Source organism: Pezoporus occidentalis, unplaced genomic scaffold (assembly GCF_034315485.1).
Source record: "Pezoporus occidentalis ecotype Australia unplaced genomic scaffold, CSIRO_AGI_Poc_V1 ctg18, whole genome shotgun sequence".
Taxonomy (NCBI): domain Eukaryota; kingdom Metazoa; phylum Chordata; class Aves; order Psittaciformes; family Psittacidae; genus Pezoporus; species Pezoporus occidentalis.
The window spans coordinates 1,564,433-1,583,375 of NW_026913640.1; the positions used below are offsets into that span (position 1 = coordinate 1,564,433).

An 18,943-nucleotide genomic window follows, 5' to 3' on the forward strand; every position below is an offset into this window, starting at 1 on the left:
GTGGCTCCGTCCGACGGCCCTCGGCCTAGTAGAGGCAGCGGAGATGAGGTTGGCCTGGCTGTCGGCCTGGCGGTGCTCGGCGGGGCGGCCACCGCAGATCCTGAGCAGATTGGGCTGCCCGCCCCTCACCCATGCACCTGCATCTCCGCCTCGCCTGCAGCCGTGCTAGGGACACTCGGGCTCCCGCTCTCAGGACTTGGCTTCAGCCTGGGCCGTGTGGGGATCGGAGAGGCGGCTCGAGAAGCAGCTGGCCTGGAGGATGGCGGGCATGGACGCCCCCCGGGCCATTGTGTGCAGGCTCCTTTCCCCCGCCACCTCGCTGTCTGCTAGGAGCCAGCAGGTTTGAGCCTTGTGGGGTGTGGGGAGTTCTGAATTACTCCCTATGGTGGTTTTTTCCTTTCCGTATTTTTTTTTTTTTTCTCCAACCTGTTCAAATTTGTTCCACGCTGAAACACCTGAGTGAGGTTCGGGGATGTGTCAGGTTGCAGACATATGTCATCTAAATTCTAGAAAGGCATTTGCCAAAATCAAGGCTAATGTGGAATGTGGCTGCAACAGAAGTATTTCTACTAAAATTATGCATAGTGGGATTTCTTGAGTGAACAATTCCAAGTATAGTGGGGCAGTGAAATGTTCAAGTGTGAAAGTAAGATTGCCTTGACTTTTTACATTTCTTGATTGGGAATGATGTGAAGAACAGGATTTAAAGGCTGGGCTTTGAGCTATTTTTTCATCAGACAACTGTCTAACTGAACTTAAAAATGAAATGGCATAGGGACATAGTATCTGAGGGCAAGAACGTCTAAAGAAGGTGCTAGTGCTGTGGAAATTTTATTCAGCTCATAATTGACAGCCTACTGTGAGTTAGTATGAAACTAACATCTCAAAATAGTGCTAGAAGGCACTGCTAGTGGAGGTGGTGGTGTCTATGGAATAATACCTCTATACAAGCAAAGTAAGAAACCTAATAGAGCATGCTAAATATTGTGGCGGCTGGTTGTTAAATGTTCTATCATTGTATGCATCTGTGGATGTGATATTTGAGGTGTGTATGTCGACTGCTGCAAAAGAGAAAATTATTTGGCTGTATAATTTCAGTTACATACTTACTGTTTAATGTAACTAATGTAAAATGATGATACAAGGTAGTAGCAGTCATTAGAATAAGAGCCTCTGCACTGAATGGACCTTCTTTATTTCTCCTTTTGGAGGAAAGGTTACTATGCATGTGTGATTTAAGTACAATTAACCACTGCAAATGTTGTATTTAAATACAATGCTTATTTAGTTTCTTAGTGATTATCTCCTTGATTTTTACCTTTTTTTTTCAGTACCCCAAGTGTGACCATAAGATATGATTCTTTGCCTGCTGTACCAAACTTCTTAAGTACGTTTTTGCCATTTGATCACCTGGCTTCAGCTACAATGGTAAGTTGTGATTCAGAAAATGTATTTTCAGATCTAGTCTGCTAGCTGTCTGGCTGATGAGGAGAAAGCTGTAAATGTTCAGCATTTTCTAAAAAACAAAAAGTTTTTGCTTGTCACTTCTGAGTTAGTGGTATACTTTCAGTTAGGACTGATGTTAAACAGTTGGGTATGTATAAATCCTACCTCCACATAGAAATTATTCTATTCATGGGTTATAATATTACCATACATATTCACCTAATGTCAAGCATTGAGTGAATTGAATGTCTGAAATCAACTAGACATATAGAAAGCATGGTGACATTTCCGTATATACACCAAGACACTTCGACGTTTAAATGTTCTGTAGTGGAAGGTTCTAATGAGCAATAGCATGTTGTTAAGTCTTTAATTATTAATTTTATTTTTTTTTTTTAAGAATAGGTAAGAAATTTTGTGTTGGAGACACTACAGGGGAATGGTAGAAGGCCTGAGTTTATTTGCTATGTATTTCTTTGTTGTTACTGTAGTATTTTTCCTCCCCTGAATTCTGTTCTAATGTATGAAGTAACTGCTACTGCCATGTATTAGAGATGGCTCAAATGCCTTCTGTTCCTTGAAGTTCAATAAAGGTATCTGCTTTCATGCACAACTGATAGGGGTGGGTTAAACTGAGGAAACACAAATATATCTGTATATATATATAGATACATATATATGTGTGTGTGGAAGAAGTACCTATTAGAAATGTTTCTAAGCTTTACTGAAGAGTGGAGGATTTTCCAAAACACTTCTCTGTTTTTTTTTAGTAGTGTAGCTTATTTAAAAGGTTCTGGCTGTGGGGTTTAATGTGTAAGTTTTTTTTCAGTAACAGGGTTTTTTACTATTATTAGTGCTTGTCACAAATACATTCTTAAGGACTTTATCCACCTGCCACTGAAGTGAATGCATTGCTTCTCTTGACTTACCTGGAGTTTAATCAAGCCCTTTCATTCTTCTAAGACTTCATAATTTAGCCAAAAGCCTGCAAATGTAGGCACTTGGTAGTGGGATTAATTACTGTTGATGCAGTTACATGAGGTTTCAGCTGCTAAGTTTAGTATATGGCAAAGAATGATTGATCCCATCTTCTTAACTATAAATCCATATCAGTAGTAATAGAGGTTTTGTGGTGTTTTTTATGTATAAGGATGTTCAAACAGTTAATACGATTTCTAAGAAAACCCTTTGTAATTATTGCAGCAACAAGCTTTAGAACTGGCATTGGATCGTGCAGAGGTAAGGAATAGCTCAGTTATTTATTTGCACATAATATATTAGTCTCACAGTTAAAAATAACTATTGCATTTTTATATTTCTTCAGAAAAGAAGTGGAGGAGAATGTTAAGTAAATATATTGTGTATAAATAATCATTGATACATATAACACCGGTTTTGCAAAATTCTCACTAAAATTGCTGTCTCATGTATTTGTTTCTTACCTCTTGTACAGAGAGCATCGTCTGGTACAATGATGATAGGCTGTGCAGGACTTCAGTTTTATCCTTTTATGCAAGCATATCTGTGGTCTGTGAAATATGAAGAGCTGTACAGAGACAGCTGGCAGAAACATATAGCAAAATCCTGTTTCTGTTTTTAAGTGTAGCATATTTAGAATAAAGAGGCAAGTGCCTTCACATTTGTGTTCTTTCATGCTGACATCTGATATAATGTTTATCTTGAATCCTGTTGTGTGAAATACATGTTTCTGTGGGAGAACCTCTCTTCACCGAAATTCTGACCTATGCTGTTAGTCAGAATATTTCAGACAAACAATAGAGATTTGGAAAAACTTTGTTAGAACATAATCTATGTTTAATGTAGGATAGCTATCTTTTTTAATTTGAATATTTAATGTAGATGGGTTGTATTTATAATACGTGACTCTATAGAGAAAACTAGCATAAATGCAAGAGAGAAGGGGAAAATTAAACTTCTTAAAATTGGTTTTATTGAGGAGTACTTGATCTGGAACTGTTGTTGAGCTAGTACGCATAAATTTGATTGTATCTTAGCGTGTTAACTTCAGTATGCTACCACATTAACTATAGTGGTGTTGTTTACTACTGTAATTACAAACCACGAATGTAGAATGAAGACTTTTTGTGCAACTTATACTGTAGCCATGAACTGTTGTGTTTCACACCTAAACTGAGCTGTGTCCTTTTTGATGACTATAACATACATCAGATCATGTTTAGTACGCATTTGAAACAGTTGTGTACCATATCAGGTAATTACCTTCTGTATACATAGAATTCTATCTGATCTAAATTTGCATCGTACCTACTAATAATTTCTTTATAATATGTGGTTTGTTTTTTTTATTTTTTATTTTTTGTTCTAGTATATCATTGAAAGTGCCCGTCAGAGACCTCCCAAAAGAAAATATTTATCTAGTGGAAGGTAGGAAGAGTTTGACTATTTAGATTTTTAAATAGCATTTCTTTGGCTTAATTTTGGTTACATTTTAAGGTTATTTTTTATTTCAGAATTTATTTATTAACTGTTTTCTTATTTCAGAAAATCTGTATTTCAAAAGCTCTATGATTTATATATAGAAGAATGTGAAAAAGAGCCTGAGATAAAGGTAAGTGGAAATTGCTAAGCAGCTTTTTATTGTTGTCTAAACAGACAGGTTTAGAAAATACTTTATTTCCCTTAATTCCTTTGTTAAAGAAAGAATAAACTCTGGTTACTGTAGTAGTTACCTAAAGCTAAGACTACAAGAGAAACTATTAGGACTTTTGTGGACTAAGCTGTGTAATTTAATATCATCTTTGTTAAGTTTTAAATGAAAGCAAGATGGTGGATGGCCCGATGACTATCTGGTAACCCTAAATCTGCTTTTAAAGTTGATAAAGGTGAATGCTGGCAGAGGATTGTAGAAATTGTGCTCTTGAAATGCTTGTCTGTATATGAAAAGAGAGAATTTCAAGAGAATGGTCTAGAATGGAGGGAGATCCAATCCAAAATGGGTGATATAAAATGAATAGTAAGTCCTGCACTGGCTTGAGTGACCTGTTTGTTCTGGTTTAATCCTGTGTCACTAAAGTCAGTTGCGGTCAAGTTCAGGGCCAGAGTCAGTGCCTTGTGTGGTGTTGTCAGTATCTGTGTTTCAGAATCAATTGCTTAACATGACTATTCTTGGTGTTCATAGGGAAAATCAGATTTTCCACAGTAACTCACAAAGTACTAATCAATTATTCATCGTCTGTTAGTCCAGTCTGCCCAGCTTAATTAGTTCCCAAGCGTCTCTTCTGTTTGTGCACATGCACACTACAAGAGGGGGGCTGATTATCTAGAGTAATTTGTTTCATTTGGACTCTAGTGTGCAGCATTCCTGTACCTAAAAGCTGAAAGACATAAAAATCAAACCAGTGATTTTGGAAGCAGTGTTAAACATGAATGTAGAAATAGAGTTGGTCTTTGGGCTGGAAGTATATCTGTCAGGAAGGTAAATGAAGAGCTCAGCTACCAAAAAAAAAAAAAAGATCACTGCTCAGTCACCTGTTCTCAGTTGAAATACATACTGAGTTGAAAAACATCTGGGTAATGAAAGTTTCAGAGTGCTGAGTTCCATGTCGGACTTGCGCAAAAATGAGGCATTTTTACAGCAAAGTAGCAGATGAGGTACACAGATAGCTGAGCCAGATAACACTGGGGGCTTTCTTGTTAGTTTTGGTAGTGTTTCTTTTTGTCCTTGATTAATCTATAGTGGTGATGAATGATATGCAGAGTTGGATGTATTTGGGATATTGTATAAAGCATTATATTGCACGCACCTTTCTGTTCTTGAAGAAAATGTAGCAAATTTGCATGTGTAAGGTGAGGAAACAATTGACTGTAAGAATGCACTTTAAAGCAAAACAAATTGACTTTGTTCAGATCACAGTATTCCCAAAGCTTGATCCGCAAAAACTTACCTTAGTTGTTACTTACGAAACTGAAAAGTTTTCTTGCCTCCGCTACAGAGACTTTTCGTGGCCCCTGTCTTTGAGCTGCATTAATACTAGCCTCTATTGGCATGGCAACCAATAGCGTAGTATAATTAGTTATGAGTTTCAGTCCTCTCTCAGGGCCCAATTTTGGTCTGGCTAGGTCACAAACATCTTTAGGCTTCAGGTTGTTCCTTCTATTTTGTAATGAAAAATTATGCTTCGAGTTGGGTTTTATTTTTCAGTCAATATATGCAAAACTCTGCTTTGCTTTTTCTGCTTCCTGAAAGAACAGTGCTTTGTTCTTACAATGTTTTGCATTGTTCATTAATTTAATTTTCAAATAGTTCTGTTGAAGTTGTGACAAAATTGTACCTTCCAAGGTGCATCTTCTATGCATAAAATGGTGCTGGGGTTAATGAAAAGTGCCCAAAGTCAAGGGAAGAGCTCAGGGTACTGTTTTAGATTAGTAAACAGATAGATACAGTAAATAGCTACAAGAGATTTTTTTTTTATTATTATTTTTTATGATGGTGATCTGTTTATTTAAAGGGTTTTGACCAACTTTTCAGTCATGAAGTGAGAAAATCAATTGAAGGTGCTACAGTGCGGGGCAACAAAAGCAGTCATGATAAAATCATAATTTTAACACCAGTGTACCCTTGAAGGAGTAGGTAAAATTAGCATTTTTCTCATAGCCAAAGATGGAGGAGTAACAGATAGATTGCCTTTTTTATTTTTAAGTCCAACTTTACTGTAAATAATTAGTTTGTTCTTCTCCTGTGTAACCTGATGATCCTTTTTTAAATCAACTCTTCCAGAATTCTTGTATTCTTTTCTTCCTAATGCCATTGCATAACTAAATGTGAAAGTATTAATCTGTCCAACATTGGAGAAAAATGCGAAAGCTTTTCATCATGAAAAGATGACAATATCTAAATTATTAAGAGAAAAGGATGCCATCCAGAGGGACCTTGACACGCTTGTGAGGTGGGCTGATGCCAACCTCATGAGGTTTAACCATGCCAAGTGCAAGGTCCTACACCTGGGTCGGAGCAATCCCAGGCACAGCTACAGGTTGGGCAGAGAAGAGATTTAGAGCAGCCCTGTGGAGAAGGACTTGGGGGTGCTGGTCGATGAGAAAATGAACATGAGCCGGCAGTGTGCGCTTGCAGCTCAGAAAGCCAACTGTATCCTGGGCTGCATCAAAAGGAGCATGACCAGCAGGTCAAAGGAGGTGATCCTGCCCCTCTACTCTGCTCTTGTGAGACCTCACCTGGAGTATTGTGTGCAGTTCTGGTGTCCTCAACAGAAAAAGGACATGGAACTGTTGGAACAAGTCCAGAGGAGGGCCACAGGGATGCTCAGGGGACTGGAGCACCTCCTGTATGAAGACAGGCTGAGGAAGTTGGAGCTGTTCAGCCTGAAGAAGAGAAGGCTGAGTGGAGACCTCACAGCAGCCTTCCAGTATCTGAAGGGGGCCTATAGGGATGCTGGAGAGGAACTTTTCATTAGAGACTGTAGTGACAGGACAAGGGGTAATGGGTTAAAACTTAAACAGGGGAAGTTTAGGTTGGATATAAGAAGGAAATTCTTTCCTGTGAGGGTGGTGAGGTACTGGAATGGGTTTCCCAGGGAGGTTGTGAATGCTCCATCCCTGGCAGTGTTCAAGGCCAGGTTGGATGAGGCCTTGGGTGATACGATTTAGTGTAAGGTGTCCCTGCCCACAGCAGGGGGGTTGGAACTAGATGATCTTAAGGTCCTTTCCAACCCTAACTATTCTATGATTCTATGATTCTATTGCCTTTGTTCTCAGATGACTTTTACTGTACCTCAGGCTGCTTCATACTGTGTCTCAGTAAAAGCCCAATAGTTACATCACCTACTCAGCGATGTGTCTGAAAATTGAAGCAGGGCATGTGCAATCTCCTGGTTTGGGGTAGATTGGGGGGTGGTTAATAGGAATTTTAACTGAAGAAGGTTTTGCATAACAGACTGCATCTGCAGAGTCCTAGATGAGGAATTTGCTTTCCTGAGCAGTCTTGGTTGTTGCCATGATGTGTTTTCCCCCATCACTCCTCCTCCTCCAGTTCTTTCCCCATTAGTTCTCCAGGATTTATGTGCTACTTCGTCCTTTTCTTTGTGTTAGTGTCCATCACTTCTAAACTGTAAAAGCCAGTAAGATGTAGTCACCACCAGTTATGGTGTATGGGGAAGAGTTAACTTGCAGCAGTGGTTCTAAAACTGCATAGCAGGAGATGGAAAAGATTTTCTTCCTTCTTTTCCTCTGCATATCTGTTAAAATGGTGTGTTGGATTATATTGCTGTGGGATTGGGGGTTTTGCTTTCAGTATGTTTTTCTTAGTTTGTTCCCTTATAAGTAATGATTCTCCATGCTATCAGTATCCCTGGAAAGATAAATCTGATCAAAAAGAAACAGCCCAGTTCTACTTGGTTGAGTGTATGTGAAGTGAGTAGTTGGGCAGCCTTAGTAGCACACTAGGGTTAACTTGCAGTGAATGGCTTCACCCAGACCTTGTATTTAGCTATGAAATCTAGCTTCCAACCAGAAAGTGTAAAACTCTGAGGTTTAGAATTCATTGGTTTAAATTATAAATGTTTAAATTAGTAGGATGTATATGGGGTCTTTAAAACATAATAATTAATTAGGAAAAACCTCTGTTTACCTGGAAAAGATGGTTCGTACAGTTAAATAAAGAGATAGTCTGCAGCTGCTGGGTCAGATTTCAGTGAATACAGACAAGGCAAATCAATTAAGAAAGCTTCCAAATGCTGTAGTGCAATATTTTAATGCTAGAAAGAAATATCGCCTCCTGTTAGGAGTATTTGAAAGTACTAAATATTTTGTTGCTATTATAAAACAATGTGTAAATGTACAAATGATGCTCATAGAAATGATAGTGCACTGTAGATTGACAACATTGTAACATAGGGTTACTTTTGTTAACTATGTCTCTGGACTTATAATTCAAGGGGGGTAATTTAAATGAATAGGTTTTTAAAAAAAGTCTGTGTATAAGTATGTATAGTAATATACAATGTATATACTCTGCTGAATACAGTCCAATTAAATTTAACTGGGATTGTTTAGATATATACTTCATTAAGCTAAATAGTACTCATATTCTAGCAATTGTTTTTATTTCTACTGATTACTTGATAGTATTACGTTCATGAGCAATGTTTACTTCTAAAGCAGAAGCTGAGGCGAAATGTGAATTTACTTGAGAAGCTGGTTATGCAGGAGACGTTGTCATGCCTGGTAGTGAACCTCTATCCGGGAAATGAGGGTTATTCACTTATGCTCAGGGGAAAAAATGGTTCAGGTAATATTTTTGCTGTTCAGTTTTTAAAAATACTCAGTATGCTCTATGAATACTTAGAATGTGTTATTGCTTACATGTAACTGTTTTACGTGTAGTGTAATCCCCAAAACAACCAAAAAATAGCAGTAGTTGAACTAAAAATTTACATAAAGCTGTGAGGTGCCCAGAAACAGCCTCTGATGGTACAACATAAATCAGTACATACGGGTCATTTTGGTAGCCTTCCATTCTCTTATTTCCTCTTAGCGTCCTGAGTTGCTTATCCAAGCTACTCTTACTTCATGTTCCTTCTGTCAAATTGTTTATTCCAGAAATAGATGTAAAAATTAATACTCTGCAAAAAAATTGCCTGTTTCAGTAGGCTTCCACTGGCCCTGCTTTTTCCTGTGGCAGACTTGTTTTATATTTCACATTGTTGATGTCTGAACTTGAAAGGCAAAAGAAAAGCAGTGTGTTTTGTTTCAATTCAGATTCTGAGACCATCCGGCTGCCTTATGAGGAAGGAGAGCTGCTTGAATATTTGGATGCAGAGGAGCTACCACCTATTTTGGTTGATCTTTTAGAAAAATCTCAGGTTTGAAAGTTTTGCTTTCAAAAACAAAATTTATTTTTGATTTTTTCTTCCTTTTTTTTTTTTTTAATGCTTCACATATGTGATTCCAACCAGACGTAAACCAGTTGTGCATTTGGAACTGTAATATTTAATGCACAAATAAATATTTTATTGATATATATAGCAAAAAAAAAGATACTGGGGGGGAAGTGATATAAGAGAGATTGCTTTGGTTAGGGCTGCCAAGCAACTTCAACTCCATGCTCTAGCAAAACGTCTTTTGTTCTTTGTCATTATGATATTTTTGGCATGGGGATTTCTTAAAACTACATCGCTTGTGTATGAAAAAGCTACATTTGAAGTTTGTATTTTGGGTATGTCGAGGTATGTAAAGACCACTGGTCTGACAAGATTAGTCATTAGTTTTATTCATAGTATTACTGAATTTTATATGATACAATCAGACTTCTTTTTTTGGAGGCAGGGGCTGAGGCAGATTGATAAATATTTTTGTTTACAAGTTGTTTTTTTTTGTTTCAACTAGGTTAATATTTTTCACTGTGGATGTGTCATAGCAGAAATACGTGACTATAGGCAGTCTGGTAACATGAAATCTCCAACATACCAAAGCAAGCACATTCTTTTGCGTCCTACAATGCAGGTAAGAAACGTTTTATGTCGTTCCTCAGTGTTACAGTAGTTCCTAGACTGGGTATGAACTGCTATTGAACATACGTTAGGAAATTTATTATTTAGTTGAAAGCTAATTACCATTATGTCTTCTTCCTCAGACTTTAATTTGTGATGTGCATTCTATAACAAGTGACAACCACAAATGGACACAGGTGGGTTAGCAGTTATTGCAAAACTGGTTATATATATTTTTTTTAACTAATTCAGACTGTCAGTGATGTGCATAATGGTGAATGGTACATGTTCCAGAGACATGCCAAATTAACTTGCTAGTAGCATCTTCCCAGAAGATGCCATAGAAAACAAAAGGATTTGCTGAAAGTTCTGTAGAATTGGAGCTTACTGTCATTCTGCATTACCAAAAATTACTGGTTACTTTAACAAGTTTGCCTTACTTAAGTCATCTTCAGCAATCAGCCCCAGAAGAGCAGTTAGAGTCTAATGACACAGTTGCTCCTTTAGCATTTTACTATTGATACTGTTACAATAAAGAGAATTCTAACTACAGTTGTACAGTTCTAGTTAGTTAAATGCTGGATAGCATGGTGTACTCAATGTGCTCATTTGTATTTCAGAGCCACAACCATGCTCAATTCTGTTTCAAATTGTAATCTAAAGTCCCAGGTAGATCCTCTTTATGACTGGTTGTCAGTCCATCAATATAAATCACTGACAGATAATGGATTTCATTGCCACTAGTGCTGTGTTTAAAACAAACAAACAGAGCATGCCCCCTACTTTTGAAAAGAATTTATTTTCCTATTGGAAACCTCACCCAAATTTCTGTAACTCCTAATAATGGTTAGTGATTCTTAACTGTTGACTGTTTATTTTCTTTTGTTGACTATCAACCCATCATTTTTCTAACTTACCTCTAAAATTATGTGCACATAGGTAGATATCATCTTAATTAGTGTAAAAGTCTTCATATTTTTTACATTTATTAATAGCTATATATATTACAGGAGGACAAACTCCTACTTGAAAGCCAGCTTATTTTGGCTACGGCAGAGCCTTTGTGTCTTGATCCTTCAATAGCGGTGACCTGTACTACAAACAGACTCCTGTACAACAAGCAGAAGATGAATACTCGCCCCATGAAACGGTAGTTTTCAGTGCAAAGCATGTTGAGACTTTCTTTGCAATTTTACTCTTTCAAAGAAAAATAGAAGTAATGCTTTATGTGAAAAGTTTGCTGCTCATGTGCAATGTCTACTTAAATATTAGGAATATGAGGAACAGTCAAGAAATTATGTCTTATTTTTAAGTGCTCTGAATTGTACTGTTTCAGTTAGTAGTAGATGGCGTAATATGCTTATTTTTGTATATCAAAAGAATGTGTATATAATTTTGATAACATAATACCTTATATTGCAGTTTTGATTTTGTCCTTTTTATGTAAATCAGATGTAAACTGAGTCAGATGGCAGCTCAGTAACCTAAAATATATAAATGAATATGTTGTATATAAGTCTCTGATTTGTTAAAAGCTATGTGCAGGTTTAACCCTAAAGGAGGTAATCAGGGGAATTATTTTTATGCTTGACATTCAGGCTAAACAGAAGCGTAGGCGTATGTGAATCTTGGAAAATTAAATGTAATGTGGAATTTCCTGTATCTAAAACACTGAAATATTTTCACATTTGTGCATGATTGGTCACTTTTTTCCACAAAAGCTTGAAATGGTTCACATTTGTTCTACCAAGAGTTGCTTTCAGTCTCTAGAATTAAAATAGTCTGTCAGAATTACTGAAATACTTAAAACTAGAGTTGCATTGAATTGCTGTATTAACATGCAATCAATGGTAGTGCCTAAAAAAAGTTAATTACATTGATCGAGCTGTCTTTAAAATTAGAGCTTGATGATCAACAAACATTCCACTAGAGTAACAGCCAAAGGTGTTAAATGAATGTCCAGAACAGCATTAATGTACCAGTGGGTTTGGCATGAGACAAAGAATGGAGGGCAGTTGCTGTGTTTATAACCTTACAGTTATATAAGTAGCAACCTGTGAAAATATGCAAATATTTTAAGCTTGACAGCTTCAGTGAGTTACTCATTTTGACAGTGTACTTCAATTGTGCATTAAAAAATAACCTTATTCTTAGTGCTCAAACCCATGAACAGTATGCTAGTGTTCTTAAAAAATTTAAAATCAAGAGTTTGAGTCATACAGTGTAATCCAGAATAACATTTTTAAATTAATATTTCAAACAGTGTAAGTACCATTTCCTTGTATATTTTTGTTTGTACATAGGCTGTGGGGAATTTAATTTTGATGGTTTTGCAAGCTTATCTGTCATTTTACCATAGGTGCTTCAAGAGGTACTCAAGGTCATCTCTGAACAGACAGCAGGAAGTAGCTCACTATTCAACTCCACCTCAGCTCCGGCTACTTGACTACTTGCAGAAGAGAAAGGAGAGGAAAGGAGCCCAGCAGTATGACCTCAAAATTTCTAAAGCTGGAAATGTAAGTGTTCTGAGACATTGGTTGAGTACTTCTAGCTATTTATTTAAAACACTTAATACTGCTTTTTCATCTTCCAGTGCGTAGATATGTGGAAGCAGAACCCTTGTTACTTGACTGCACCTTCTGAAGTGGATGTAAGTCCAGTTGTTACCATTATTCATAGCAATTGTATTGAACACTGTAGTATGTGAAGAAGTGACTAAAGAGTATCCAATGTCAAATAAGGACTTTTAAAAAATAGGAGTGACTTTAAGATTTTAAATTATTTTTCTGTACTGTGAGGTCTAAACGCAAGCTAAACCGCATTGGAATACATTGCAATTGTAATGTGATAGTTTGGATGGGATAAACAGTGTGAACAAACCATGCAAAACAAATACACCGTTACACATTGCAGGCAGTGATTTAAATCTGTAGTCTTAAGCCAAGTTTCACACTTTCATTAAGTTTAACATAGCAAATGTGGTGTTACAAGATAAATGTAAAGTCCTGAAGGTTCCCCAGTTTGCTTTTTTCTGAATGCACAACACAAAGAGGGGATGCTGTACAAAGTATCAAGCTCTCATAGCCTGTTTCTTGCACTCGCTTTTTAAGAATATTACATCAACCACTGTTAAAAACAAAAAGCTGTGCTAGTTTGATTCTGTTCTTTCTTTTCTGGTATCTTAATTTTCTTTAAGGTGGAGAAGTATGCCAAAGTGGAAAAGTCTATCAAGCCTGATGACTCCCAGCCAACTGTCTGGCCAGCACATGTGAGTAGTTCAGGCCCTTGGCCAAATTTCTCTGTCTCTAGTTAAAATGCCTCCTATTTCAGCAAAATCAGTGTAATGAGGAAATAATCTTCCCTCCCCCAATTCAATCATCCATGAGTTATATAGACATAGAAAGATTATTACAGTTACTTGTAACTTCATACAGCGCAATATGCATGTGATTGGTCTTTTAACTTCCTCAGGTTTTCCAGAAATACAAGGAAAAGCAACTTTAATCTTTCAGATAACCTGTGCTGTTGCTGCATAGTAAAGAAAGCATAATAATTTACAGAAAACAGAACTCTGATCCAAAAATTACTCAGATACTCAAAGGCTGATGGAAAAGAGCTTCAGTTAAAATCAAAATGTTACATTTGTAAAGATTAAGTAATATTAAATACCTCTTAAAAAACTTTCTGCAATATTTAAGTTGAACCTTAAAGATTTTTTGGCATAAAATATGTGATTTGGTAAGAAGTAGTCGTTTAATATAGTAAGTCATAAATTAATTAATTCTTTGCAGTTTCAGAGGCAAGATACTATCTTTATTAATATCATGATGCCTTTGTAGATTAATATTGGCGAAAAGTAGTATGTTCACATAGACCTTAATATTCAGCATTTTACTTGGAAAATTTTTTTGCATCGTCATAATTTATATAAAACTGCTTCCGTGTATGTTTACTCAGTCTGCCTTGTTTTTGCAATAGTTTGGTATTTGTAAGAGAAGTTAAACTCTTCTCATCCCTTCAGATTTTTTCTGAAACCACTTATATTTTGTATAATGCACTCTTTCTTACGAAGTCTTACTTTCCTATAGAATGCTTCTTACTGTATTGTATAGAACTAGCATATTTTACAGTCTTTTTCTGTTATTACTTGCATAAGATTTACCTGATTATTCTGTCTTTTTAGGAAATAAAAGATGATTATGTGTTTGAATGTGAAGTTGGTAATCAGCTTCAAAAAACAAAACTGACCATTTTTCAGTCTCTTGGCAATCCTTTGTATTACGGTAAAATTCAGACACTCAAAGGTGATGAGGAAAATGACAACCTATCAACTCCGTCACAGTAAGTTACATGTTCTTTTAAACTGTGCTGTGATCTGGTAGATGAAGGAAGACAAACATTTTTTCTTATTTGCAGTCACAAAAGTACTCCAGAGCTAGAAATCGAAGAGTTTTGTTTGAAAAATTCAGCTAATGAACAAAACCAAAACAAAACAATATATTCAAGCAACCGTCATGTCTTAAATGTACTTTCATGTTAAATCTGCAAATTTTTACATTAATAATACATTATAAAAAACAAAACCAAATAAAAAAACCCAACATCATCAACAAAAAAAACAACTCAAATTGTGGAGACACTGTGAGACGTTGTTAGCACTCTTTTACTCATAAATTTGATTGTTGTCAAAATTAGCCTGATGCTGCAAAAACGTAAGACTTGATTATATAATGTTTACCCTTATGCAGAGAAATTTAGGCTAAATAAAGGATGAAGCAAAACATGAGCTCCTAATAAACTTCATCATTTTGAATTTTTTTGAGTCTGCTATTGTTGCCTGTGGTTGTACAAAAATTCTCTCTTCTTAGCTCTTTTTGTTGTGTGTACCAGATTCTTTGTATGGAGGAATCTGCAGCAGAATAGGCCCTATTAATTTCAATAAGACAAAGATCAGTAAGCCTGAGCACTTTTTAGTTAATAAAAGTTGGTTTGATTTTCACAATCGTAGAATGGTTCTTAAAGCTTATCTAGTTCCAACCGCTCTGCTATGGGCCAGGGACACCTTCCACTAGACCAGGTTGCTCAAAGCCCCGTGCAGGCTGGCCTTGAACACCGCATTGGATAGGGCAGCCATAGCTTCTGCGGGCAACCTGTGGCTCACCACCCTCAGAGGAAACAACTTCTTCCTAATGTCTAATCTAAATCTACCACCTTCAGTTTAAAGCCATTCCCCCTTCTCCTGTCCCTCCAGGCTCTTGTCAAAAGTCCCTCTCCAGCTTTATTGTAGGCCCTTTTTAGGTACTGGAAGGCTGCTATAATGTATCCCCTGAGCCTTCTCCTATCTTATTTATTAAAATCTTAAAATCTTCTTAATACTCAGGATGTTTTATCCCCAGACTGAGCTATTTACTATTTGTTTCTATATTCCTGTGGTTTAAGCCCAGCTGGCAACTAAGCACCACGCAGCTGCTTGCTCACTCCACCATCATCTGTCTCCCCGGCCTCGCAAGACCCCCACCCTGGCAGGAGGGAGAGAATTGGAAAGGTAGAAGTGAGAAAACCCATGGTTTGAGATAGGCAGTTTAATAGGTAAAGCAAAAGCTGCATACACAAGCAAAGCAAGGAATGTTTTCACAACTTCCTACCTGCAGACAGGTGTTTGGCTGTGGTGGTTTAGCCCCAGCTGGCACCTAAGAGCCATGCAGCCACACGTTCACTCCCCATTCTCAGTGAGGTGGGGAGGAGAACTGGGGGGAACGTAAAACCTGTAGGTTGAGATAAGAACAGTTTAATAATGAAAATAAATTATAATAATAAGGCTAATAATAAAAAGGGAAATAATGAAAAGAGTGAGAGAGAAAACAAAAAATGCTATACCAAACGGCAGTGATGCACAATAAAACTGCTCACCAGGTGCCGACTCATACCTAGTCTGACCTGTGCAGCAGTCAGTTCCTTCTGGGTGACTCCCCCCAGTTTATATACTGGGCAGGACCTGCTGTGATGTGGAACATCTCTTTGGCTAGTTTGGGCCAGATATCCTGTCTCTGCTTCCTCCCGGCTTCTTGTGCTCCTCCTCACTTTTAGAGTATGAGAGACTGAAATGTCCTTAATCGGAGTAAGCGCTACTTAGTAACAACTAAAACATCGGTGGGTTATCAGCATTGTTCCCAGGCTGAAACCAAAACATGGCACTGTGCCAGCTACTAGAAAGAAAATTAACTCTACCCCAGCTGAAACCAGGACATTGGGTATCTAGAGGAAAGATGGGCTCCATCATGCATAACAGTTACTTGGGAAAACAAAATGCTGTAACTCCGAAGGCCCCCCACTTCTTTCTTTCCCCAGCTTTATATTCTGAGAATGATGCCGTATAGTATGCAATATCCCTTTTGTCAGTTGGGGTCAGCTGTCCTGGCTGTGTCCCATCCCAGCTTCATGTGTACCCCTGAGCTACTCACTGGTGGGGTGAGGTGCAGAAAAGGCCTTGACTCTGTGTAAGCCCTGCTCAGCAGTAACTAAAATATCCTTGAATTAGCAGCGCTTTTCTGCACAAATTGGGAACCTTACCCTGTACCAGCTAGTGTGGAGAAAATTTTCTCCCAGCCAAAACCAGCACACATACTTAGTATTGATATTCCTAGAACAGTAGTGCTAGCTTATAATTGTGTAACAAGGTTGGGAATTAAAAGGATCTGTAGGTGTTAAATGCTTCAGGTTTTTTAGGAAATCACTGCTCTAGTCCTTTCTTTTTAAGATGTTTGGTGTTTGGACTAGGTGATCTCCAGAGGTTCCTTCTAACCCTAACAATTCTGTGATTGCCAGTTGAAGTTCATTAAAATTTGGGTATTTCTTCAGTAGCGAACTGTGTCATGTAAAGTGAAAGGTTCAGAATATGTTTTTGTTGTTCTATAAAATAAAGTGATTTTTTTTCTTTTTTTGAGATAGAAGGTCTGTGTTTAGAAAAAAAAAAAAATCACTAAAGTAGTAAGTTTGCAAGCCATAAGTGTTATACAAAAGGGAAAAACTTATTTAGGAGTTCTGGAAAATCATGAGGAATCAAACTTGGATTAAGTGAAGTCAAGCAATGGAAATGAAATGTTTGTTAGAATGTTACAAGTCGGGCTGTTTTTGACATGCAGGACACTTAAGTTTATGTTTCAACTCTAACATGTTGGTATGTTTATTTATACATAACTTTTCCCTTTTACTTTTTACAGTAGCAATTGCCTAGCAGTTACTTCCTTTTTTTTAAGTATAAAATGCAAAACTTCCATTTTCTACCTTTTGTAAATAATTTGCTCTTAGAGGAGACTCTGTGTGTATGCTGTATATGTAACTGTGAAGCCGCATTTGTAATTCAAGTACTAAATAATAACCCAGCCCATTAAATGGGTACAGTATCTCCTATTTTCAGCAGATCTGAAAGAAGAGCAGCACTGACATTTGTTTGAAGTTTTGTGGTTATAAAAACATATTCTTTTAATCCAATTTGTGACTGAAAATGTATTTTATATTTTACATTTCAGGTTCCTTATTGGTTCCAAGACTGATGCTGAAAGGTTAGTCAATATAGTATGTATAACCGTATGGCTTGATGCCAAATAATTGATTTTGTTCTTACTAGCCATTATGACTGCTAATGTTATGGTTATGGAAACAGATGCAGAGCAGATGAAGGAAATAAGAGGAATTAATCATCATAAGTAGAATATAGTGTGCAGTTTCTGTATTTAGCAAGCAAGGAAAAACAGAAAAAGCAAATACGTGAATACAGCTTATACCTAAATTTCAAGCATGTTGTTAGCAATTTGCACAATTATTCCTGATTACACAGGTAATAATAAAATTCTGAGAGCAGTTAGCAGGAATTTCATCTTGACATTTTGTATGGTAAATTAGCATTCGTTGAAGTGGTTAATTTGAACTTTTAAGTGTAATCTAAGACTTAAGATGTATACAACTTATTTTTGTGTGTTGTGCATGCCGTGATTCATCTTTCTTAGATAAGCAAGTAACAAAACAGTTTTCCAGTATATATTAGTTGTAGAATGATTAGGAGTAGCAACTGCCAGATAACAAGCAGCAAAGTAAGTAGTTCCTTGGATATTCATGCATCACATAGACACACCTGCATTTGTGCATATGAGCACAGAACCTTGAAAAGGCAATCTCTTTTCCACCCCCCCATTTATGTGCCTGGCAGGGAGTCCTTGATTTGGTCAAAAATCAATAATAATGTTCATTTTAAGAGATAGTTTTGATAAAGAAACTCTTTGCTTATATTTTCTCCTTCCTCCTTTGTGCTAATAAAGACTTTTGCTGTTTGTGCTGCAAGCTGAATTGGGGGATTGATTGGCTGAAAACTAAAACAATAATACAACAGTTTAGTTTTAACTGGGATTTATCTCCTAATCATGTTTGTTACTGGATTGCACAGATCCTTCTGTCAGGATAAACAGTTGAGTTTCAGGGACTAGGACAAGAAGAAACAGTAGAGGAGGAAGGAGGCAGGACCACCTTTTTGAGCACATGGTGCTTTATTACTCTGACACCACGTTAAGGCAGTCTAAACTCAAATTGCTGAAAAATGTACACTGCAGCCTTTCCTCTGCTATATGTCTTGGGCCCTTGCTTATGCCTGCATTAGTCACATGGCAGGTACTTGAATCAGTGCTATACCAAAATAAAGTGTAGTTCATAGCATTTAGGTATAAGCTAATGGAACATTCTTGCAATTTGTCACTGAGGTTCAGTCTGCCAGAGCATAAGAGACGACAGGTCTTCAGCTTGATCTTTCAAGTACTTAAGGTCGTTTTGTGTATTCTGCTCATGTTTGTGAAACAGTATTCCCTCAGCTTGGTTCTTTCAGATTAGTAGAGAGGTAGTATTTGATTTGGAAGAACAGTGTTTTAAACTTGTTTGCCTGATGGTATTTATGCTTATTAGTCTCATAGAATAAGACCTGGCTGCCCTGGTGCTCAAAGAAGAGTGATCACTTCTGCTGAGAT

At 37.0% G+C, this 18,943-nt stretch overlaps 1 protein-coding gene across 16 annotated transcripts in view; it reads left to right on the top strand.

The window, feature by feature from the left end:
- SUPT20H (SPT20 homolog, SAGA complex component) overlaps positions 1-18,943 on the top strand; it is a 33,883-nt gene that overhangs the window by 312 nt on the left and 14,628 nt on the right. For 4 of the 16 annotated variants that reach the window (XM_062615001.1, XM_062615004.1, XM_062615010.1 and 1 more), the window contains exons 1-15: positions 487-560; positions 1,332-1,428; positions 2,650-2,685; positions 3,794-3,852; positions 3,970-4,036; positions 8,602-8,731; positions 9,202-9,305; positions 9,829-9,945; positions 10,076-10,129; positions 10,943-11,082; positions 12,292-12,448; positions 12,526-12,582; positions 13,129-13,200; positions 14,116-14,273; positions 17,462-17,494. In XM_062615001.1, coding sequence (XP_062470985.1) covers positions 544-560; positions 1,332-1,428; positions 2,650-2,685; positions 3,794-3,852; positions 3,970-4,036; positions 8,602-8,731; positions 9,202-9,305; positions 9,829-9,945; positions 10,076-10,129; positions 10,943-11,082; positions 12,292-12,448; positions 12,526-12,582; positions 13,129-13,200; positions 14,116-14,273; positions 17,462-17,494 — 1,298 coding nt within the window. In that variant the 5' untranslated portion in view covers positions 487-543. Of the gene's footprint in view, positions 1-481; positions 561-593; positions 956-1,331; positions 1,433-2,649; positions 2,686-3,793; positions 3,853-3,969; positions 4,037-8,601; positions 8,732-9,201; positions 9,306-9,828; positions 9,946-10,075; positions 10,130-10,942; positions 11,083-12,291; positions 12,449-12,525; positions 12,583-13,128; positions 13,201-14,115; positions 14,274-17,461; positions 17,495-18,943 lie in introns of those variants that run through there. The other 12 variants (XR_009964106.1, XM_062615003.1, XM_062615009.1 and 9 more) reach the window with 10 other exon arrangements.